The 24,946-nt window shown below is 39.6% G+C and overlaps 1 protein-coding gene across 1 annotated transcript in view; it reads right to left on the reverse strand.

The window, feature by feature from the left end:
- bckdhb.L (branched chain keto acid dehydrogenase E1, beta polypeptide L homeolog) overlaps nucleotides 1–24,946 on the reverse strand; it is an 88,847-nt gene that overhangs the window by 57,521 nt on the left and 6,380 nt on the right. Inside the window, exons 3-5 of the mRNA XM_018240605.2 lie at nucleotides 21,518–21,586; nucleotides 7,030–7,163; nucleotides 5,540–5,695 (exon numbers count right to left, since the gene is read on the reverse strand). Coding sequence (XP_018096094.1) covers nucleotides 5,540–5,695; nucleotides 7,030–7,163; nucleotides 21,518–21,586 — 359 coding nt within the window. The remainder of the gene's footprint in view (nucleotides 1–5,539; nucleotides 5,696–7,029; nucleotides 7,164–21,517; nucleotides 21,587–24,946) is intronic.

Raw genomic sequence — 24,946 nt, forward strand, 5'->3', positions numbered from 1 at the left:
ACATTTTAAATACATTTTTATTACTTACCCTAAATTCTATTTCCAAGTCACCTACCATGGCAGCACTCACCAACATGAATATTCCCTGCCCCTCAGGTCACTGGACAGGAAAGGGTTAACTCCAACACCATATAATATCCGCTCTACACTGCCCCCACTTTGTCTGTTTTCTAGCTTCAGAAGAGAGGGAAGTTGGTGAGTGCTGCCATGGTAGGTGACTTGGAAATAGAAATTACGTTAAGTAATAATAATTTCTCTATTTCTTAAGCCACCCATGGCAGCTCATCACCAACATGAGAATTTCCAAAACCCATAAGAAGGGAGGACAACAACTGATGCTTAATATTTATTATGAATGCAACACAGCCTGCAAAACCTTTCTCCCAAATTTAGCCTCTTGGGAAAGAAAAACATTCAACTTATAATGTTTGATAAATGTACGTAAGGAGGTCCATCTTGCAGCCTTACAAATTACATCTGGCGGCAATCTGGCCTCCGCCGCCCAGGAAGCAGCCAGTGCTCTAGTAGAGTGAGCCTTCAAGTCTCTAGGTACCTCTCTGCCTGTCTTGTGATAGGCGAACACTATGCATCCATTGATGCATAGACTAATAGTCGCTTTAGACGGAGTACAACCTCTTGGAATGACAAAGAGTCTTTCCGTTCTCCTCCATGACTGTGTACGGGTCAGATAATGTGAGATTATTCAAACTAGATCCAACATATGCCATTGCCGCTCACGCTCTGTTTTTGGATTAGGACAGAAGGAGGGTAAGGTTATCTCCAAATCCATGTGAAATTGTGACACAACCTTTAGAAGAAATTCAAATGCTGGTCTCAAGACAACTTTGTCAGGAAACAAAATCGTATCAGGTTCCTTTGCCAAGAAAGAATGAATTTCCCCCACCCTGCAAGCTGAAGTGATCGCCACCAGGAATAAAGCTTATAAAGTAACATGCCAATCCGAAGCTTCTTCTAAAGGTTCTAAAGGAGCTGCCGTTAAACCCTTCAGGACCAGGGAGGCATTCCGAGTCGTCTCACTGGACACACTCTCTTCAGTGCATTAAATAAGCAGATGACTAAGGGATCCTCAGCCCATGACCTTTCAGTTAATGCCGAAAGCGCTGAAACTTGTCCTCTCAAGGTACTGACACTAAGCTTCCTTTGGTACCCAGCATAGAAAAACTGCACCAATTCTGACGCACAAGGACATCTGGGATTAAATCTTCCACAAACTTGACAAAACACGACCAGACACGATAATACTGATTTGATGTAGAGTGTTTCCTAGATTTCAATAGCAATTCTATCAGGTCTTTCTCGAGGCCCATATCTGAGAACCTCTGCCTTTCAACTTCAACGACAAGTGGAACACCTCTTGAAAGGGAACTGGACCCTGCATCAGCAGATCTTTCACAGCCGGTAGTTTCATTGGAGGCTCCACTGACATCTGCCTCATAAGCAGAAACCAGGGACACCTGGGCGAAAATGGAATTATTGCAATCACTTGTGTCCTTTCTTTGTCTGTTTTCTTCAACACCCTCCAAATTAATGAAAAGGGTGGAAAGACATAACCGAACATCTCCCAGTTCTGATTTAGAACATCTACTCCACTGGATATCCAGGATGGGTATCTTGAAAAGAACCTCCTGCACTTGTGGTTGTGATCCGAGGCCATGAGGTCTATCTCTGAATTGCCAAATCTTTGGGTAATGGTCTGGAACACAGAGAGATTCAGAGACCACTCTCCTGGCTCCAAGGCATTCCTGCTCAGGAAATCTGCCTGCATTCATCTTGCCTGGCACATAAAAGGCTACTAAACCTGAGGTTTATCTCCGCCGATGACATGATCGTTTACAGCTCTTCTATCAACCGAGCACTTTTGGAGCCTCCTTGTCTGCGTACATAGGCCACAGCCGTGGCATTGTCTGACCGGATTTTCACCCACTTGTGCGTTATCCTCTCCGAAAATGCATATAGAGCCATCTTTATTGCCCTCAACTCCAAAATATTGGAAGGAAGATGAGAGACTTCCCAATGACCTTGGGCCGACAGGTCATCCAACATGGCTCCCCAGCCTACTTGAGAGGCGTCTGTTGTAATTGTGACGTAGTCCGGCTCTGTTAATGGCATTCCTCTGGCCAGTTTAAGCTCGCCCTCACATGTTGTGGAATATGAAGGCGTTTCTTCAGATTCATGGGATTGGTGGTCCCCTTTCTCAGAAAACTGATCTGAAGGGGTCTCATGTGCCACCTCGCCCATAGTACCATCTGAATGGTGGAGGAAAATAGTCCCAAGATACAATCCTTGACTGTCACTCTGGTGAGTCATTGAAAAGACTTCACTCGGTCTATGATGTTTGAGACTTTCAGCTCTGGAAGAGACACTGTCCCTTGAAGAGTATCCAAACTGGCTCCCAGGAAAATTATGTTCTGAGTTGGCATTAGATGACTCTTCTGCCAGTTTATCACCCAACCGAAATATTGCAGAATTGCAACTGCTTTGTCTCTATTTCTTACAGCTGCTCCCTCTGAGTTGGACACCAGAAGAATATCGTCCAAATAATGAAAGGCTGGAACTCCCTCCACTCTCAAGAAGGCTATTACTGTCACTAAGACCTTTGAGAAAGTCCTCAGAGAGGTAGATAGGCCGAATAGGAGGCAAGTGAACTACACATTCTGCTCCTGGAACACAACCCGCAGATATTTTCTAGATAGATTTACTAACCATGCCCGAGGAGGAACCGCTGCGATTATGGATGCCAGGGATTCCATTTTGAATTTTCTGCAATGTATGAACTGATTTAAGGGCCGAAGATCCAACACCGGTCTGAACGCCCCTAAGGAATTTTTGACTAGGAAGAGTTTGGAGTAAAATCCGCTCTTTTGTTGCTCTCAAGGTACTGGTTCCACAGCACCAGTTTCTAGCAACTGATCCACGTATTCCTGAAATATTTCTTTTGCCCCTTGAACCTTCGGAACCAAAGAAACTCGATACACATAGTGTCTTGGGACCCTGGAAAATTCCAGATGATAACCTTCTTTTATAATCTCTAGAACCCAACAATCCTGAATATTCTCGGCCCAAACCTCTTCGAAGAGTGCCAGACGAGCTCCCACTGCACAGTCTCGAGCCGGCCTGATCTCATTGTGTTCTACCTGAGGAAGAGCCAAACCCAGTTGCCTTCTTTGCCGGCTGCCGTGGCTCCCCCCTAGAAGATCTCCATGGGGATGGTCTGCTCTGGGACCTACCAGGTCTGTATTGTCTTGGATTCCGAAAATTTACATTTTTTGGCGACTATGCTCTAGTCTAGACCCTTGTCTGAATTTTCTCTCCTGCGGGAGCAAAACACTTTTCCCCCAGGACACCTTTTTAAAAATCGAATCCAGACTTTCACCAAACAATTTGTCTCCTTCAAAGGGCAACTGACATAAATTGGTTTTGGAGGCAGTGTCTGCTGACCATGACTTTAGCCATAATGCCCTCCTAGATGCCACCGAAAGAGCCATCGACCTTGTCGCCAAACGGACTAAGTTAATGGAGGCTTCTGCCACGAAATCAATAGCTATTTTCAGATCAGACATCATATCTCGCAAAACTGATCTCTTCACATTTGAAGAAATGGCATCTTCTAGATTATTAACTCAGATCTTCATTGCCCTAGAAGTCGTAGTCAGTGCAACTGCAGGCCTGCAAGATGCTCCGGCAGAGACAAATGCTTTCTTTAGATCAAACTGCATTAGATTCTCCATCGGATCTCTAAATGCACCCGCATCGTCAACAGGTAGGGTAGTTTTTCGAGCCAAGCGAACCACCGCTGCATCCACCTTAGGTGGATTATCCCACAGCTTTGCATTAGGCTCATCTATAGGGTATTTCTTTGCAAATTTCCCCTGAATAACCACTCTCTTTTCCGTCTTTTTCCACTCTAATCTAATTAACTCTTTAATTTAGCCATGAAACGGAAAAGTAGAAGAGCGTTTCTTCACAGATGGAAACAATTTGTCCGCTGAAGAACTCTTTGGTGTCTCCTCCATTAGACGTAATGTCTTTCTTACTGCCTTCACTAGACCTTCTATTGTTGAGGAATCAAAAGCAGATTCATCCTCAGAGAGAATTTCTCCTTCCTCTGATAAATCTGTCTAGACATCCGCAGGGTCATAATATTCATCCTCTGAAATGTCAAGAAAGGGACTCATACAGCACTTCCCGAGATCTCTTAGGCCTCCTGCCCGAGGAAGATACTTCCTGTACCCCCTGTACCACTGCTTGCTTTATTAGGGACACTAAAGCATCCAATTGGGGTGCTGAAGAAGTTTGAGGCTCAGCCGTTAAGGGTTGTTCCACTACCTGGTGTTTTCTTGCTTGCTGACTTTCCACCTTCTGTGCTTCGGTAGAGGCACAGAGGCTAAACAGGAAAGAAACAAGCACTATAAGCCTTCCAATCTCTCTCATATAATAACTCCGTTATCATCTGCTTACCTAGAAACTTTTGGCTGCACTCCTCTCCCAGAGCCAGACTGATCCATCTTGTCTGTAACCTATGAGGCAATAGTAAGCACCTCTGCATCCAAAAATGAAGAATCTATCTTTCCACATGCTCACCGACACACCAGAATCCACTTCCAACTACCGACGCGTGTTGTGACGTCAGGACGCCGGGGCATGCGTCAGTCGCTTCAGAAATAACGCGTGTCTGGAAATTACGCCTTCATTCGGGCCGGTGCAAACCCAAGGCTGCCTGGGTCTGGAAGGGAACTCCAATGACACGCTTCCCGGAACATAGCGCCAGAGCACTATTGCCTCACTGCGTCTGTAAGAAGCGGTATACAAGAAGCCGCACTTCACCACCAACAGCACGGCCAGTGAAACTGTGGGCCAATTTAGGTGGAAAATGACCCAGCCATCGGTCCTTCTCCACCGCAATCCCCTCCGGGGAGCATATGGGATGCATCATGGTAGAGAGAGAGAACACAGACCCTGGAATCAGAAGCCATCATAGTGACCTGGACAGGAAAAAGACAAGGTGGGGCGGTGTAGAGCGGATATTATAGGGTGTTTGAGTTAACCCTTTCCTGTCCAGTGACCTGAGGGGCGGGGAATACTCATGTTGATGATGAGCTGCCATGGGTGGCTTGGGGGAAAAAAAAAAAGCTACATGGACCCCTAATCACACTATTCCCTAGGGGAGACTGTGCTTAATACACATTGGCCAAGGAAAACTGTTTGAGCACAACAGAGATTAATGTCATAAATGACCCCTAGTTAATTGAGGTTTGCAGATTAAAATGCATATTGCTATGTTGACAGGCTTTATTAAACATGGGATTTCCAATACATAGTTATGGACAGCTAGAAAACTAGACACAGTTTCAGTACAGGGGCCCCTCCTATGCCAAATGTTAAAAAGTGGAACAATGTGGCAAATAAAATACTGAAGACTACTCATCAAAGTAAATTATGTTTGAACTATTAACTATATACAGTTAATTGTATACAGTTAATATACAGTGAATTGAAATTGTATTGTTTATTCGAATACCTTAATTCCAGGACAATGAGCAAAAAAGGCTTCAGGACTCTGGGAATGGTAAAGAGCACCATGACCAACACAGCCCCATGGTGCTCTAATTGTCAGACTGCCACAATTAAACAGGTCTCCAGAACGATATCTATATTTAGCAGCTTCATTTACAATCTGAAAAAAAAAAAACACATGTTAAGCATGAAGAAACCCATAAAATATAATGAGAACCAATTTTTCAACTGATCTGCTGTTGAGGAAAAGGAAAATCTATATTTTAATCAACAAGAATAGTGAGAAGACATGCAGTATTCATAATGTTTGGAATGGTAACACAGTAGCTGATGTTCTATAATGAAAATTTTATGTTGTTCACAAGGATTCTTCAGTTCATATGTATAAAACTGAGATTTCAGGTCAAGCAAATATGTGATAAAAAAGCAGCAATTTTACCAGCAATGGAAAACAAATTTGAATACTTCTAATCTCATAGATAAAGGTTTACAGCGGAATACATTAAGGGGCCTGTTGATCTTTAATCTGCACTTTTTTTTCTGCTGGAAATTACTTGGGGTTTGAATTTTTCCATTGACTTCAGGGGATTACATAAAGTCTAAGTGGTGTAAAAAATTGGCATCAAATCCGGTATCCAGGCAGCGTAAAATAAAAACACGCTTTAATAAATTTGCCATTTATTTTACACCGTTTTTTTACAAAGTTATTCTGGCATTAATAGCTTTATACAGTATGATCGATAGGCCGCTAACTTTTTCGATTTGGAAATGTAATCAGAATGTAAGCTCTTCATTTCAGTACTCTATATTTGTAATCAAAATTCTGTATAGCTGTATCTTCGTATTCTTTGAACCACAAAATAAGATCAATGCAAGACGTTACTCGTTATTTATTAGGTTAAAAAATGAGGCAGAGTCAGGGCATTGTCACATTTGTCCCCGAAAGGTAAGAAATATTTTATCATGAGAGTTTGCTGTAGATATGGTCCTCAGAACATGGTTATACCTCACTGGTTGCCTGTCTTTGTGGGTTCAAGCACCCATTTGATGTCTACATTGCTTCAGGGGCCCTTTACTTTATAACATATAAAACTATTGCTGTGTCGGTCATTCAGTCATAGCAGAATACCTAGCAAACCAAATAAAGAGGTCATCTCAAATCTGTTCCTAAAGGATTTTCAGACTGAGCTAGGAGTATCTAACAAAGCAAATAAGCAATCTGTTAGGCGGAGTCCTTCTAGCAACTGCCCTAGGTCTGCCTAGAGGTGGCAGCTTCATAACTTGGGAATCTCTTTGCGTTCTCTGACTGCCCTGGGGGTGGGGGAAGGTTTCGGCAGGAGATTGTGGTTGGTACAGGGGGCCGTGGTGGAGGGGAGTCAGGGGCCCAAGAGGGCCAACGCTGAATCCTATAAAAACATTTACCAAAAATTAAAAGCTGAATACATGCTATTAAAAATCAAAAGCTATGAAATGCAAAAACTGAATTTCACAAACCTGATCAAATGCTGGAAAAATGTAGTCCGCAAACTGGATTTCTGCAATAGAGGTAGCACCAGCAACTGCAACTCCAATGCCAAAACCAACAATTCCCTGTTCGCACAAGGGTGTATTGAAGACTCTGTCTTTACCTGAAAAAAATGAAAGATATATATAGATATAGATATATATATATATATATATATATATATATATATATATATATATATATATATATATATATATATATATATATATATATATATATATATATTGTTTATCAAGCTGGAGCACTCATGCCATGTGAGACAACTGCCTTGGTGCTGGTTAATGGTATTATGTAAGACAAAATGCTGGAAAAACCGCACTCACAGGACTTGTAAGGTGCAAAAACAGAAACGTTTATTACAATGTTTCGGCTCTAATACTAGAGCCTTCCTCAGGTAGGAATACTGAGGAAGGCACTAGTATTAGAGCCGAAACGTTGTAATAAACTTTTCTGTTTTTGCACCTTACAAGTCCTGTGAGTGCGTTTTTTCCAGCATTTTGTGTTTATATATATATATATATATATATACAGTATATATATATATATATATATATATATATATATATATATATATCTATATCTATATATCTATATATATATATCTATCTCATCCTTGAAAAAGGTCCCAAAACTTTGGGGCATTGATACAATGCAACAATAAAAGATTACGTTTTTATTTTCTTTTTTTTACACAAAAGTGAGTGCTGGATTGACTTTAGAGTGCGGATACTCGTCTGAACAATGCACGTGATGTCACAGACAGAGTCACATGATGTGGGTGTGATCTATTTAATTGGCACTTTATGTATTTGTACTTTGAAAAAGGGGACCGAAACGTCGGTTATACATACATACATCCATCATGCTATAATACAATTTTTTCACTTCAAGACCCTTGGTGCAAAAAAAAAAAAAGCGAAACGAAAAAAAAATCTGCAGAATGCATTGACCTCAAAGGTCAATGGGTTTTTTTTTACTATACATTAGAGTCTATTGGCATTTCACAGCAAAAATCTTTGCTCGTCTCTATTAGCAAAATCAACTCTGAAACCATTAAAAAAAAAAAAAAAATATATATATATATATAGGTGGGGAGGACTGTGCTACAGCCGTCAAAAAAAATGTAAAAAAAAAACCACACACACAGCTAACAAAGCCGCTATAAAATTGCTGCTACTATTTCATTCATGGATCATCAAAACTTGTGAAGATACTTCTGATTTTCTTTATTTGATAATTGAATAGCCCATTTCAAATAACTCATTGGAATTAGACAACAAAGAAAACATTTAAAAAGAATGCCCAGCACTTTAGTTTGATAGCTTAATTTACACATGAATTAGTAGTACCACTACCACTTTGCTAGAGACCAAATTAGCATATACATTTTCCAAACAATTTGTATTGCTAAAATAGATAATATTTGACTGTTGGGTCCATTTGGCATAGAACCCAAAATACAGGTGTCACGGTCTCTTTGGTTCTCCCACTGTATTAATGTTGAAAAGTGTATATGCTTTTGGATTAAAAAATAAGTTTAAAAAAAATTCAGATAAACTAATTAAACCTGACATTTTAAGTATTTTTTGGGAAGAACTAGCCATGAATACGGGAGCTATACTTGAGAGTTTTTCAAAAAAATATAAAAAAAAATATGTAGGAATAGTATATACATGTACTGCCTGTGAAAGAAAACGTATCATAAATTACAAATGTGCTAATCAAGGCAAAAAAAGATTGTGTTGCCATTTTATCAGTTACAAAACTTAATACAAGATCCAGAAATTGTCTACATGATTTCAATATAATTCCCATCATTATTACACAACTAAAATTTAAAACATGTGAAATATTATTGCTAGGGATGCACCAAATCCACTATTTTGGATTCGGCCGGACCCCCCAATCATTCATGAAAGATTCTGTCAAATACCGAACCCAAATCCTAATTTGCAAATGCAAATTAGCGGTATTAAGGGGAAAACATTTTTTACTTCATTGTTTTGTGAGAAAAAAAAAGTCATGCGATTTCCCTCCCCGTCCCTAATTTGCACATGGAAATTAGGATTTGGATTCGGTTCAGCCATGCAGAAGATTTGGCCAAATCCTGCTGAAAAAGACCGAATCCCGAACCGTATCGTACCGTACACTGGTATTACTTAGTGTGTGTCTTGTCACATGTATGTGATGTTGGAGCAGCAGTTCCATGCATTATTTACATGTGAGAGATGTCGGTGGGTTTTCATCTTGGAATCTGAGCTGCAGACTCTAAGGGGTGAACTTGCAGCACTGAGAGCATCGGCAAACGAGGGGAATGACAGGAGGCTCGCAGAGCAACCACTGGCAGGGGCTAGTGGAGTGGGGGGAGGAGAAGGGGCAGTGGAGGCTAATGAGGGAGGACGGTTTGTGACAGTCAAGAGGGGAAGTAGGGGACAGAAGAGTAGGGGGGCTGGTCCACAGTTTGTCCAAAACAGCAAATTCGCCGTTTTGGCTGAAGATGCTGGGGAGGAAAACTCCGAACTGGCGTGTATGGAGCAGGCTGACTCTCGGAGCACCCTGGCTCTAATACGGGTGGTGGGGGGAGTGCAAGGAAGGAAAGGCAGGTTCTAGTTATAGGGGATTCAATTATTAGAAAGGTGGATAGGGTAATCTGTCGCAAGGCCCCTACATGCCGAACAGTCTGCTGCTTGCCTGGTGCTAGGGTTCGGCATGTGGTGGAACGAGTGGACAGATTATTGGGAGGGGCTGGGGAAGACCCAGCGGTCTTGGTACACATAGGTACCAATGACAAAGTTAGGGGAGGTGTTGAAGTCCTCAAAAATGATTTTAAAAAACTAGGTGCAAAGCTGAGGACGAGGACTTCCAAGGTAATTTTCTCAGAGATATTACCTGAGCCACGAACAACACTAAGTAGACAGCGGGAGCGTAGGGAGATTAATGCGTGGCTGAAAGATTGGTGTAGGGAGGAGGGTTTTGGGTTTTTGGAGAACTGGGCTGATTTTTCAGTTGGCTACAGGCTCTTTGCTAGGGATGGGCTGCACCTCAATGATGATGGGGCAGCTGTTTTGGGAGAGAAGATGGCTAGAGGGTTGGAGGAGATTTTAAACTAGGTGTGGGGGGAGGGTTCAGTAAAAGATTCAGTGGAAGACAGGTTAGATGAGTGGCAAAGAAAGGGAAAATGGGGGAGGAGATTTGGCTGGGGATACTGTTAAGGATAGGGAGGACCACATGTCATATGTTCAACATGGTACCAGTATTAAATGTATGTTTACAAATGCAAGAAGTCTGACTGGTAAAATGGGAGAGCTGGAGCTGCTGGTGTTGGAAGGAAAATATGATGTGATTGGTGTGGCTGAAACATGGCTGAATGAGTCGCATGACTGGGCAGTAAATATCAGTGGCTATACTTTGTTTCGGAGGGACAGAGGCAATAGAAAAAGAGGAGGGGTATGTCTGTATGTTAGGCAGGATTTAAAAGCTCATATAAAGGAGGAGGTTATGTTAGAAAATGAGGGGGCAGAAGTCGTATGGGTGGAGTTCTTCACCAATTGTAAAGAATCCAGCAAATTAATCGTAGGAGTATGCTATAGACCCCCTAATGTAAGTGAGGAGGAAGAGACAAAGCTCCTAATGCAAATAGAAAAGGCTGCTAGTTTAGGTAAAGTAATGATAATGGGGGATTTTAATTACCCAGATATTGACTGGAGCAACGGTACTGCTAGATCAGTTAATGGGAACAAGTTTATAAACTTATTGCACGACAATTTTTTAGCACAGGTTGTTGAGGAGCCAACCAGAAAAAATGCTATTCTTGATTTAGTGATCTCAAATGACCCAGAACTTATAGCAAATGTGCAAGTCATTGAACCCCTGGGTAATAGTGACCATAATGTTATATCTTTTAATGTCTGGTGCAAAAAACAAAAATATACTGGGGCAACAAAAACCATGAATTTTGGAAAAGCTAATTTTAGTGCCTTGAGGGCTGCTCTACAGAGCATTGATTGGGGCATTAGGTTTTCAGCTAAAAACACAGAACAGAAATGGTTGTCCTTTAAAATTATATTAAATCATTGCTGTTCTCAATTTATTCCCTTAAGGACTAAACGCAGAAGCTCTAAGAATCATCCTGTGTGGCTTAATACAGAAGTAAAGAAGTTAATGGGAAAGAAGAGAAAACTACAAATCTGTAGGGACAGAAGCTGCATTTAATGAATATAAACACTGTAATAAATGTTGTAAATCAGCAATCCGGAAGGCTAAGAAAAGAAATGAAGAATTAATTGCGGTGGAGGTGAAAACTAACCCTAAAAAGTTTTTTAAATATATTAATAGTAAAAAGATGCAGGTTGAGAGTGTTGCTCCATTAAATAACGGTACCAGTATGGTTGTAACAGATACAGATAAGGCAAATGTGTTAAATCAGTTCTTTTCTTCAGTGTATACAATAGAGGAGTCTGGGTTCACAGGCTCACTTAACTGCACAAATGGTTCAGCTCAATCTAGTCCATGGCTGACTCAGGATATGATTCAAAAAGCTTTAATACAAATTAATGTAAACAAGGCTCCAGGGCCTGATGGCATACACCCCCGGGTTCTAAGAGAGCTTAGTTCAGTTTTAGACCAGCCCTTATTTCTGATTTTCTCAGATTCACTGTCATCTGGTATGGTGCCTATGGATTGGAGAAAAGCTGATGTTATTCCAATATTTAAAAAGGGATTACGATCTCAGCCTGGCAATTATAGGCCAGTAAACTTGACATCTGTGGTAGGCAAATTATTTGAAGGCTTGTTAAGGGATCACATTCAAAATTTTGTCCTAATGAATGGCATTATGAGCAACAATCAGCATGGCTTTATGAAGGATAGGTCATGTCAGACAAATTTGATTGCATTTTATGATGTGGCAAGTAAGATGCTGGACAGTCGGGGGGCAGTAGATGTGATCTATTTGGATTTTGCCAAAGCGTTTGATACCGTGCCCCACAAACGACTGCTTTCTAAACTAAGGTCTGTTGGGCTTAATGAAGGCGATTGCACGTGGATAGGAAACTGGCTACAGGATCGGGTACAGAGGGTGGTTGTTAATGGGACATTCTCTACTTGGAGTAAGGTTCTTAGTGGGGTCCCTCAGGGCTCAGTATTGGGTCCACTTTTATTTAACTTGTTCATTAATGACTTAGGGGAGGGTGTTGTAAGTAATGTATCAGTGTTTGCAGATGACACAAAATTATCCAGCCCAATTAATTCCATCCAGGATGTGGCATCCTTGCAACAGGATCTTGACAAACTGGCAATCTGGGCAGCTAAGTGGCAAATGAGATTCAATGTTGATAAATGTAAAGTCATGCACCTGGGATGTAAAAATATCCAAGCCACTTATACCCTTAATGGGACTGCACTAGGCAAATCCATTATGGAAAAGGACCTTGGAGTCCTTGTAGATGATAAACTTGGCTGTAGCAAGCAATGCCAGTCGGCAGCATCAAGGGCAAATAAGGTCTTGAGCTGTATTAAAAGGGGCATAGAGTCAAGGGAGGAGGGGGTCATTCTTCCACTGTATAGAGCACTGGTAAGGCCCCATCTAGAATATGCCGTACAGTTTTGGTCTCCATCACTCAAACAGGACATTATTGTATTAGAGAGGGTACAGAGAAGGGCAACTAAGCTGGTAAAAGGTATTGAAAATCTTAGCTATGAGGAAAGACTGGCCAAATTGGGGATGTTCACGCTGGAGAAGAGGCGCTTAAGGGGCGATATGATAACTCTGTATAAATATATAAGGGGATCATATAATAATCTCTCTAATGCTTTATTTACCAGTAGGTCTTTCCATCTGACACGAGGTCACCCATTCCGATTAGAAGAAAAGAGGTTCCGCCTAAATATTCGGAAGGGGTTTTTCACAGTGAGAGCTGTGAAGATGTGGAATTCTCTCCCTGAATCAGTTGTACAGGCTGATACATTAGATAGCTTTAAGAAGGGGTTGGATAGCTTTTTAGCAAGTAAAGGAATACGGGGTTATGGGAAATAGCTCATAGTCCAAGTTGATCCAGGGACTAGTCCGATTGCCATTTTGGAGTCAGGAAGGAATTTTTCCCCCTCTAAGGCAAATTGGAGAGGCTTCAGATGGGTTTTTTGCCTTCCTCTGGATCAACTGGCAGATAGGTAGCTAATGAAAAATAGAAAAAATAAAAAAAAAGTTGAACTCGATGGACATGTGTCTTTTTTCAACCTTACTTACTTACTATGTTACTTACTTACTTACTTACTATGTATCCTGGATTTGGTGCATCCCTAATTATTGCTTGCTGTTTTTGTTGTTAAGGCATCAGACTTTTACAAAATCCTCATGTTTTTCAAAAATATTTTTTGGAGAAAAACAAGATTCTTATAAATAATTGAAATAAAACAAATATAATGTCCCTCAAAACACCTTTCAGAGTGTTACAGATTCCTTACAATAGGAAATGAAAATATTTTATCACTTCAGAAGTATAGCGCTTATACAAATAGGTCGGTGTTCCCTACGGTAGTCATCCCATGGAAATGTTATTTTTTCCTCACTAATAAGACAGTCCTCCAAAAATACAAATGAACAAAGTAAAGAACATTGCTATAAGAGAATTTATATTGATGCAATTTGTAGTTTTAGATTTTCAAATAAAAACACAGTTGATATTAAAAAGACTTATTTCCTTTAGAGTCTGCTAATAAATATAAAACCCAACAAGATAAAGTTTTACTATCACAGAGAAAACGGAAATAGGTTTTAAAATATTGAATTATTTTATTAAAATAAAGTCTATGGGAGATAAGTACCCAACGGTAACTAAAAATCTATACAATAGTTAAGAGATTGACACATTTTATCTGGACTTTTTTTGGATTCGTTTGTATATCCCTTATGTCCATGGCATCACATGAAAGCAACTGCCAGTTTTTCAACTACACATTTACCAACTAAAATAACAAAGAGGAACTACTGCAAAATAAACAAACACTTTATATAATGTAGGGGTCAATAGGGTTAAGTTCCCCTATAGTCTGAAAACTTCCACGTGGTTGGAAATCCCCTGCTATGGCCAGTGAAGTGTTGTGCCTTAATTGGATAAAGGAGGGAAAGTGAGTACTTTGTCTTTGTGCAGTGTGCCCTGCCAGATTTGGCCAGAAGGTGCCACTGTTGAGCCGTTTCTTCAAATAGCTGAGCTGCCATGTGCTCAAGGTCAGTCTACTTCCTGGTTTCACTCCAGTCGGGAGTGCAGGGACTGTAGCCAAGATGTTGGGGCCTATGGAATTGAGGGGCCCATGGAGGACTTGGGATACAGGACCCCAAAAGCCTTGTAAGTTCGACCAGGAGGGTCTAGAGCTCGGAGGCAGTGGAGAGACTGTGACAGGAGCTGCCTGTGGATGAATTAAACTATAAGGGTTTTTTGTGCTTGCACTACAGATAATGTTGGGAGCTGTACCCTGAAGATTAAAGCAAGCTTCATGCATTTGGCTTGAGCATTTACCAGCTCTATGTGAGCCCGGTGAGTCTGTCTAAGGGAGGGTATTGAAAGGCTCCAGCATGTGTCCCCGGTGTAAAGACAGGTGTTGCCTGTGTGCCCGCTACGTGGGAGCAACTATCTCTGTCCAACAGGAGAGGCATTTGGGCAGGTAGCGCTGCCTGGGGAAAGTTAAGAGCTCTTGCAGAAAAGTGACTGATGCTCTTTATCCACCAGGAGTGGAGTGGTAGACTTTGCCTAGTAAGGACTGTGCCAGGATTCGACTACCACACGGGTTCCCCAGGGCAGGGGTTATTGATATGTTATTGTATGGTTCTCTGCACCTTCCTAGTTATATAAAGCTTTATTTGTTACTGCAATGGTATGGTTAATTATTTGTTCCTAGTGGGGCAACTCGTATGTGTAACCCTGGATCCAACTAGGTGGAGGCACTGCCATTAAGAGAAATTCCCAGTACCCTTTAATTTACCAAAGGGCACTAAGGACCTGTGTATGGGAAGACATTTCCTTGTGGTATTACCAGATTTCATGAATCATTTTTCACAATGCAGTGCTTCCACCTAATTCAGTGAAGAGTTCCCAGGTTTGTCTGACTGCAGCAAGTAAGCACCCTGTGGATTATGATTCTATTCTAAAAAGTGTGCCAAGAAAAGTTTTGGGTTGGCTTACTGTGGACAAGAAGCACTAGGTCAGGGACATGATAAACCTTTTATGGAAATGTAAACAATAACTTTAGACATAAAAAATAAAATTTAAAAAAAAAAAAAAACACACATGGTAAGGTGTCAACCTCTCACTTAAAGATTTGTAGGATTAAGCAGGAAAAATAAATCTGATTATGTGCTGGCCATTAATTGACAGACTGCATAATACGAAAGTTATGTCCCGGAAATGGTAGTGACAGCCACCAATGGATTATACAAAATTAACCTGTGGTACGAACATGGATGATTATTTTGAGCCCACACATGGTCTGCACATCTATGGCCAGCTTTAAAGTGACAGATGAAATGCAATTAATCACTGCAGAATCCAATGGCAACGACTTACACCACTCCAGCCAACACTTGGCTTTGCACATGGTGATGTTAGATTTGTTTGCCTCCGATTACCCATAAAAACATCAGTCTCGCTTTAAATAGTTGTGCTGACATTGCTTCCAGAGACAATTTGCAACTCTGCAGTGAGTGTTTGGATACATTTGGCAGTAGTGACTTCACCATAACAAACCCACTGTCAACCTTTTGTGTCTCAAAGCCCCCTAACACTAAAGTAACCCAGCAAAGAATATATTTTTGTACAAATTCTATAGAATGTTGAAATTTCACTGTATACCAAACATACTTTCTGTAGAATCAACTTTGACAGCGGCAATCTGGGGTTGACAAGGGTCGTCGGTTTAGGGAACCAATCAGATCAGAACATGAAAGCAAAGTTGAAGGACACATAATAGATCCAGAGAACTATACTCAGAAGTTAAGCAGCTTCCCTTATGCTTAAAACTTGTCATCCATGAATGGGAAATATACAGAAGCTGCAGATACAGAAAGAGTAGTACAGCATAATAGATGTAATTCTGAAAGGACAATACATTGCAACAAAATAAAATGTTTTAGTAATCCTTTATTACTATATCAAAAATTGCAGATAAATTAAACTCAGTTGGCATAGAACAAACTATAACCCTATATCTTGTTCAAACTATTAAAAATATCAGTACTCGACAAGAACACAATAATGATAAAAACAGATTAATACATTCTAAATTTAGTGGAATATCCTTCAGCCTCAGTTCATAACAGGCACAACAAGAGGTCTAGAGCTCCCAGAACTTTAATACGGTTTCATCTGCATGTTGAACAAGATTTAAGCTTCTACATTAGACGGCCTTCATGCCTGCGTCAAAAGAACAGCTGAAATCCAGCATGCATACATTCTTGAAGCTGGCTCTTGACTACAGGTGAATACACGAGGCCAGGATACATGAAAGCATCTGCGTCATCAATAGAAGAAGACTGTGTAGTGCTGTCAATTTCAATTAACCTGCTTATGTTGATACAGTAAATTGCTGGGGCCTCCTAACCTGCAGAGAAAATAGCTTGCCGAATAAAAAGTTTCTAGATTAGAGATGATTTGTAGGGATTTTATCATTCTATATAGATACAGTGTTCTAACCTAACATTTCTGATTTCCACACAAATACAAAAGAAGTGCAGACAGTTATAGCCATGATTAAGAACTATAAATATGTATTAAGTCATAGTATATGGAATACCTGTAACAAACAGCTACTTGTAATCTAATAAAGCAATTGCTATTGTTTCATTTTATAGCACAAATTATTTTGGGATGCTCGGACCCTAGGTTTAGACATTTTTATATGAAGCCATCCCTTTTCAGATATTAGTTTAAATGAGGAGTCTTCTCCAGTATAGAACAGCACAATTATTTGTTCTTTTAAATTTTAAAGTAAAAAAAAAAAAAAAACCTGAAGTAGAAGCAACACAACATTTCAGGGCTTTGGTTCATTTTTTATTTTTAAACTTACACAGATCAAATTATCAGGGTATTTATTATACATGCCTGTATGGTACAATGGGAAAAACCCGACGGGCCATGTCGGCCTTGACCCGCTTCCATTGCTGCTGCTCCCTACCTGCCTCGCACACGTACAAGGGGGCCCAGAAGGGGGTGGTTTTAGCTGCAGCGGGTGGGCCCTGGGCCCCCCAGCCGAGACTGCAGTCCAAAAATGTAATGTACTCTCCATATAGACTTGCTTATGTCAGCAAAACCGGAATGATCTGTCTGAAATTTAATGAACATAGAAGTGCAATATGCAATGTTAAAACAAAGCAAACAACTATTAGTTCTCATTGGGCAGAATGTAAATACTCACAATTGCATTGGTTGGTGTTGGAGGTTGAGGTTAACAACTACATGTATAAACTAACTTTATTTCTATTTTACAGTGAAGAAGAATACAGATGAAAGATATAACATTTTCACCCATGTGTAATTTAATGAGCCAAGTTTGCCCAGGAGCAGAAACCCATAGCAACAAAGAGATTTGCATTTTAACACGTGACCAGTAAATTCTACCTGCCGATTGGTTGCTACGGGTTACTGTCCATGGGCAAATTTAGTGCCTTTTATTACATAACCCCCTGCATAGCTCTACTGATAGTAAGAGAACTACTGTAAATTTGACACCTCAAGGACTTCAGTTAGAATTGAAAGTTTTACTTTTATACACTTTTGGGATATAAATGTACTAGCTATTATATGCAGGATACACATTTGGACTTGAAGAGAATACTTTGGACTTGATGAAAACTGGATTTTATGTTCATTGTACATACTGTATGTGGTCTTTTAATATGTTGATACTTCACTAGGTGCCACCACACTGTATGGTATTGAAGTGGTTGGGATCTCTATGGCGAGTTAAACTTGAGGTAGGGTATACTATTGTCCGGAAACATTTGATCCTTGTGTCCTGAGCACCACAATAAAACCTGGGAACAAACAACTACAACGGGTATTATTGTATTTACTTTGCACTTGAATTAGTTAGGGCCTATTTATCATACTGTATAAAAAAAAAAAATTTAATACAATTAACCACATTGCTGTCTGACTGCCAGGTATTCCCATGTAATAAACTGAGTTTTAATCAAGCTTTGTATTAATTTTAGGAGTACTGGCATAAAACGAGCAGCTACTGCAATCACTATACCATTTTTAGGTAGGCACGCAATAAGAACCTGAAATATATACAAAAATGGAAATAAACCTTTTTTTGACAAGTTGCAAAATAAAAGGAGGTGGTTGTTTTCACGGGAAGATGGATAATGTATTCATGGAAATAATTGAATATCCATTACTTATACAAATTTATTTTAAAACTCGAGGAGTACAAGGCAATAGATACAATAGTTATTTACATTGTAAGAAACTTTAAAAAAAAAAAATGTTTTTCCTGGTCAGAGGCAATATTTTGGGTTTGCCTGCCACCTGGTGATATACTGAAATTATAACACAAAAACAATTTCGAGTTTCAGAAGATTCTCATGTGAACACAGATCTAATACACTGTTACATTAGGGACTAAATGTGCTTGTAAGTTTATGTCTCGTGGATAAACTTGAAATGTTTTTGTGTTAGGAAAAGGATTTGAACACAATTTGCATGCCAATTTCAATATGCTTGCTAAGAGGCAGACTAACAATGTATACTTTCCAAATTAAGATAATCCAGTGTTTAAAGTCTTGAAGAGCACATTTTAGTTTGGGGCTTAGCATAAAACAGATTCATAAACATCCACTACAGCTTGGTTTCCTTTGAAAGTTGGTCTTAGTAAATATAGTCAGGAATGCATGGTATGCATGGTTTACAGTATATTCTGGGGGAGGGGGGTACGATTGAAAGAGATCCACCCACAAAACTACAGGGAGGTTAATAGACTTCATAGGGCTCAGACTGTAAAACCATTGCAGAATGTCAGCATTATATGTATACAACTATAATTATCTATAATACAGTGCAAATTGATTCTACAACTGTAGCCTTTAAGATTCTGCCAATACAGTATAAGGGTGCCCACACAAACCAGTGTGTGAGCAGGGGTGCTGCTGACAAGTTTAAACTAAGAGGGTCAGCAAAAGGCCACCCCTGGTAACTTTTACAGCCAAAATTCTGATTTTAAATTTGAATTTTGGCTCTTCTACTGCAGAGATCACAATTATGCACTAGCGTGCAGCTATCTCTCGACCTGTGCAGAAGTGTCCAACGTTAAGTGAGGGGTGGTGGCACCAGTAAATCCGCCCTCAGGCCAGGCAGACAGAGGAACAGAGTGTGAGGTCTACTGTTAGTGAAGGAATAGTTCTACCACCTCAGATGTAATAAAATTGTAGTAAATAAATTGTATTTAAAAAAGGAATACTGGAAAGAACCCAAAAGGATTATCTAATTTTACTAAAGACTTAAACTGGGAAATTGAAGCTACTCCATCTTTGGTCCTTGCCTAATCCCAGATAATGCAGTTTTAATGATTTCTTTAGCTACACATGGAAAAAAGAGGAATCTGAAGCTTCTCCACACTTGGTCATTGTGATAAGATATAGATTATTAGATTTCCAGTGCAAATATAATCTTCCTGCATAACAGACTACTGTTTATCTGTGCATCTAATTATCTACCTCACATGGACCAAATGTGGAGTAGCTTCAGTTTCCCCATGTAGCTAAAAAAATAAATAAAATAATAATATATATATATATATATATATATATATATATATAATAAAAAACACTGTGAGAAGGCAAGCGGTATATTCAGTGCAAGCCCTTAACAATGAACTTGTGTTGAACAGGGTCTAAACTACATAAACTATACTATACCATTGTTAAAATTAAAATGTAACAAAAGTTTTGTGAAAAGAAGAAACATGCTAGACTTATTTACAATTTGTGTACAGTTTATGAAATCAGATTACATTTCTCTATTCCCCTCCTAGCAATTTGTCTCTCTAAATGCAGATTCATATAAAAAATAAATAAAAGCTGGCTCTATGACCAGTGGTACACCAGGCACTTTATGCCTGAGAAGAAAAGGCAGTACAGAAACAAAAGATTTCCACATAGAATATCAATCTCACACATTGCGCTCGCAGATTGGCCTTTTCTCCGCTTACATTTCTACATAGATGAGAGAAAAACCATTTACTATGCCACAGACCTAATACATCATCTAGGCAAAGGGAGCAGCAACTAATTATGTATTGCTACACAAAGAGTCAGACTGAGGAGAGGCAAACGGTGAAGAGTATATCTGTTCCAAAACTGTACAGAATTTTTCTTCAACTATATTCATAAAGTTTGTGTCAGCTAAATGAAACAAACATTAAGTTACAATTTTCATAGTAGTAACCCTTAAAGCTAAAATGAGCTAACAAAAAAAAAAAAATAAATAAATAATAAAGTCTATGTATCTTAAAATTAATCTAAACATGCAGTTAATCAAATTTCAATGGCACAGTCAAAACGTAGTGGTGCAGGTTTCCAGTTGGAACTATGAATTTATGTCAACACCAGACCGGACTAAGAACAAGAAAACATATAATAATATGATAACTGGAGGATTCCCTATAATTAGTGGTACAGGAAAAAAGGCAAAAATCAGCTCAGAATAAGATATTGAGACTGGCAAAAGTTTTAGTTGTATCAAGCCGTTACTTGTTGAATGAGCTCATGCATATCTGTGCAGTGCCATAACTGTAAACATCCATAAAACAGACCTTTGGAAGACACATCTAATCCTGATCCTCATCTTGAATTGGCCATTATATTTGTATACATGTACTGTGGTTTGTTTAATGCTAACATTTAAAAGGGGATCTATATTCAAGAAAGAATTGATGTAACTTTCTCAGAGTAGTCCTCTGAGCACTTTTGCAATTTATATTCATTTTCTATTTTGAATTATTTCTGGGATATTGGGTAATATTCGTGTATTCAGTTAACTGAATTGAGCCTTGTATTGGCAGTTTAAAGATGCAGCTCTCAGAAACCAAAATAAACCCAAACTCTCAGAAACCAAAATAAACCCAAAAGGATATATGAAAACACATATTTCTAAATAGAAGTAATCTGTCCTAGGTGATTTCATAGGCTAGCAGAAAGTATGAATCACTAGAGCCAACATCAAGCGGACTTCCAAGTAAACTTAGACAGTCTGTAACTGGTCAGTTCTATGTAGAATCACCTTACTATACTTAAGCATTTATAAAGCTCCAACCTAGTCTGCTGCATTCTTCATCAGAATTGTATATACATTAAATATACAGCTTACACAGAAAAGAAAGTGGTTAAGGGGGACCTGTATTAAAATTATAATTTTAAACATTTTTCTCAAGCACACAAAAGAAAGGTTTGGGCTTTTACATTCTTACCGTATTTATCTCGAAGTCCAACTGTACATCGAAACACACCTCCAAAAGCAACATCCTCACCAAATATCACTAGAAAAATAAGCAAATATTTTTCAAACAATTAAAAATCAAGAAAGGTAGAACTACAGAAAGTAAAATTTGTCAAACGTTTATGTTCAAATGTGTTTGACCGTCATAGGCATAGAACAGTTATAGTGCATCCAATTCTAGCAAATATAAGATGGATGTAATAAATAGGGAGAGGGCACGAGAATATACCATCAACCCCAACATTTAAATAGGACAACCTATAGTCTGGAGAGGTGGTAATTTTACCACTACTCCCTTATTAAAACCACATTCTTTTTGGGGTATGAGTCACAAATAGCTTCATATTACAAAGGCCCGGAGAAGGAGAACATTTATCAACACTCATTTTCATGGTTTTAGAGGTTTTGGAAACCAGACTAAAATCACATTTTCTAAAACCATGAATGTCATTAAATTTATGAAGAAATCTGAACTGAAAAAGTATGGGAAAAGTCGCAGAAAGTTGCAAAAACTGCAACTTTTGAGTAGTCACACATGATGCCTTTTACTACAGTGAAATGTACTGGAAGTGAATATGTACTGGAAGAATAAGTTACTTTAACATCCTGATTTTACAGTATTTCCCCCCCCCCCTCCAATTTCTAGAGACCACAGCTGGAAATGGAGTCTGGATATTTGCTTATCCTTAAGAGGCTTCCATGGGAATCCATTTCACTATACTTCCATCCTATTTGGCAGAGTTCTGGTATCATTGCATCTGCCTGTCACTGTTCTACATCTATTGCCTCATCTTTTCCAGTGTACCAAGAAAGTATAGTTTTCCATTTAATAAACCTTCAATTCAAGTAAAGGACCAGTGGTATACAAGAAGATATCCGCTGGCAGCGCAGGTGGACATATCCACGGGAGGCGGTAGGATTTAATATCAATAAGCGGCTTTATTTAAACATACAGTAGTATATAAAGAGTGGGAGTGCGAAGAACTAACGCGTTTCGTGCCCCAAACACTGGGCACCTCCCCTTTACTCTGAGGAAGTGCCCAGTGTTTGGGGCACGAAACGCGTTAGTTCTTCCCACTCTTTATATACCACTATGTTTAAATAAAGCCGCTTATTGATATTAAATCCTACCGCCTCCCGTGGATATGTCCACCTGCACTGCCAGAGGATATCTTCTTGTATGCATTCAAGTACTCGGTTGAAAGTTACCCGAGATCCCGCGATAGCCGCGGTGGACGAGGGAGAAAGGAAGGAGTGGGGAGAGCTCCGCCATCGACTCCTCTTCTACTATTGGGGTAAAGGACTAGTGGTACCTATTCATTGATTTCTTTTCTACTGTCACAACATCTAAAATTACTAGCTAAGACAAAGAGTCTCAATTTAACAATGCTCTATTGTTTAACAGATGTTGATTGAAGATCGAAGCTACCCAGGGTCAGACTGAGCCGGCAAAAACCCAGAAAATACCCGGAGGGCCCCCAGCCCTTGTGGGCCCTGCCGGCCCAGACCCGCTATTTGCGTGCAGAGGGAGGTTGCAGCTGCGGATAGGGAGGGGGGGCATGGACAACATGTCTTCGCAGCTGGGGTGGAGGGCCTGAAGCAGCAGCCCCGGTGGGCCCTGGGCCCCCCAGTCTGAGCCTGAAGATACAATTCTATGCTCTTTTATTCTGTTACTGAAGCACGGCATTTTAAAACCAACCTGCTGCAGGCAGATTACAGGTAGTTTTCAGTGTAATCATAAAATACACACCTAGAGTACTAGCACAGTGGCATGCATATTTTTGGCATTCGTTTTAAAAATAACTGCAAGGAGAGTTGCATGAATTTCAGCTACCTACTACACAGTTGAAAGGTGCTCCTATCAACAGAAATCTGCACAGGCCCGGGGTTCTTCCAGCGAGCACTACAGAGAGATCCTCTTCCTGCTTCTTCACTCTTCAAATTTCCCCGTGCAGAAGCATGTGCAGTAGAAAGAAATAGCCAGACTTTTTGTTAAAAGTTTGGCCATAGTTGTGCCACATTCTGGCAAAAAGAGGAAGGCAAAGTATTGGGATGAGCCCACAGGGGCAGCACCAGCTACAGTGTAAACAGACTGCTGCCTGTGGGCTTACTCTTAATTTTTTATGTGAAATTAACTTTTATGTCATCCCATCGGTCAACCCAACAATTATTAGAATTAGTTGTACTGACCCACCACAGGAAAAAATGCAGATATCATTATACCCCAGAGCATGCAGAGTCCCAAACTGCCCAATTATGCCTTCATAAAATAAGAAAGGGGTCTGTGACTGCTTTAGTAGCACAATGGTGTTTGCATGACAATCTTAAGTATAACTATGGTGCACAAACATCTGCATGGCACCAAGAAACAATATCTGTGATGGTAAAGTACACAGAGCAATGGTTTCCAAATGAAGTTAGGAAGAAGACAATAAGGGAGTTATTTATCAAAGTCCGATTTTATCTCAACATTTTCTGCTACAAACTCTGATCAAATCCGCTCAGGTTTCTTACGCTTATTTATTATTACATTCGCCCGAAAATTTGATTTCCATGATTTTTTTCGGATTTTTCACTCAAAAACGCAGATTTCTTATGCTTTTTTGCCCGAAAACGTTTGAGTATTGCATGAAACCCAGCGCACGTCAAAAAATCGTTGGGACTTCTCCCATTGACTTATATGCTACCTCGATGCCCGATTTTCTAATTTGGACTTTTCCATCCTTTTCGTTTAATAAATTTCCGAAAAATTCATGATTTTTTTTTTTTTAAAAAAGTCAGATTTTTGCATTCGGAGTTTAGTAAATAAGACAGTAAGCCTAGACCAGCTTTATGGGTTTCTCTTACCTAAAGGAAAAGGAGCGTTTCCAAGTAAGTGCTGCCTTAGGACATAAACGAAAAATCCATTATTTAAATGCAAGAAAAAAATAATTGTGGGTTTGCCAAAGAAACAACCAGTTGTGATGTGATATGGTTTTGTGGTGAACAAGATTAAGCTTTTTGGCTTCATTTCAAATCCATGTGCTAACCAAACATTGCCCCTCACATCAATAAAAGACCACCATGCATACATTATAGCAGGGTGGTGGCAGCAGCATTATGCTGTGGGGAGGATATTTATTACAGGAACTACACAACTTCACAAGAGAATAGACAAATGCAAAAAGTACAAAATACAGGAAAGTACTGCAACAGAACTGGTCTGTCTGCTATACATTATATAAGTTCATCTTTCAGCTGAACGATACTAACACAAAGACAAAAGGTGTTTTGAATTTCCTACAATGGCCAGTCAAAGTTCTGACCTCAACCCAGTGGATTTGAAATTTGAGCTGCAGATTTATCTGTAAAACCTGTATTAAATCTGCCTAGAATAATTCACCAAAAATCACTTGAGCAG

This window comes from Xenopus laevis, chromosome 5L (assembly GCF_017654675.1).
Source record: "Xenopus laevis strain J_2021 chromosome 5L, Xenopus_laevis_v10.1, whole genome shotgun sequence".
Lineage (NCBI taxonomy): Eukaryota > Metazoa > Chordata > Amphibia > Anura > Pipidae > Xenopus > Xenopus laevis.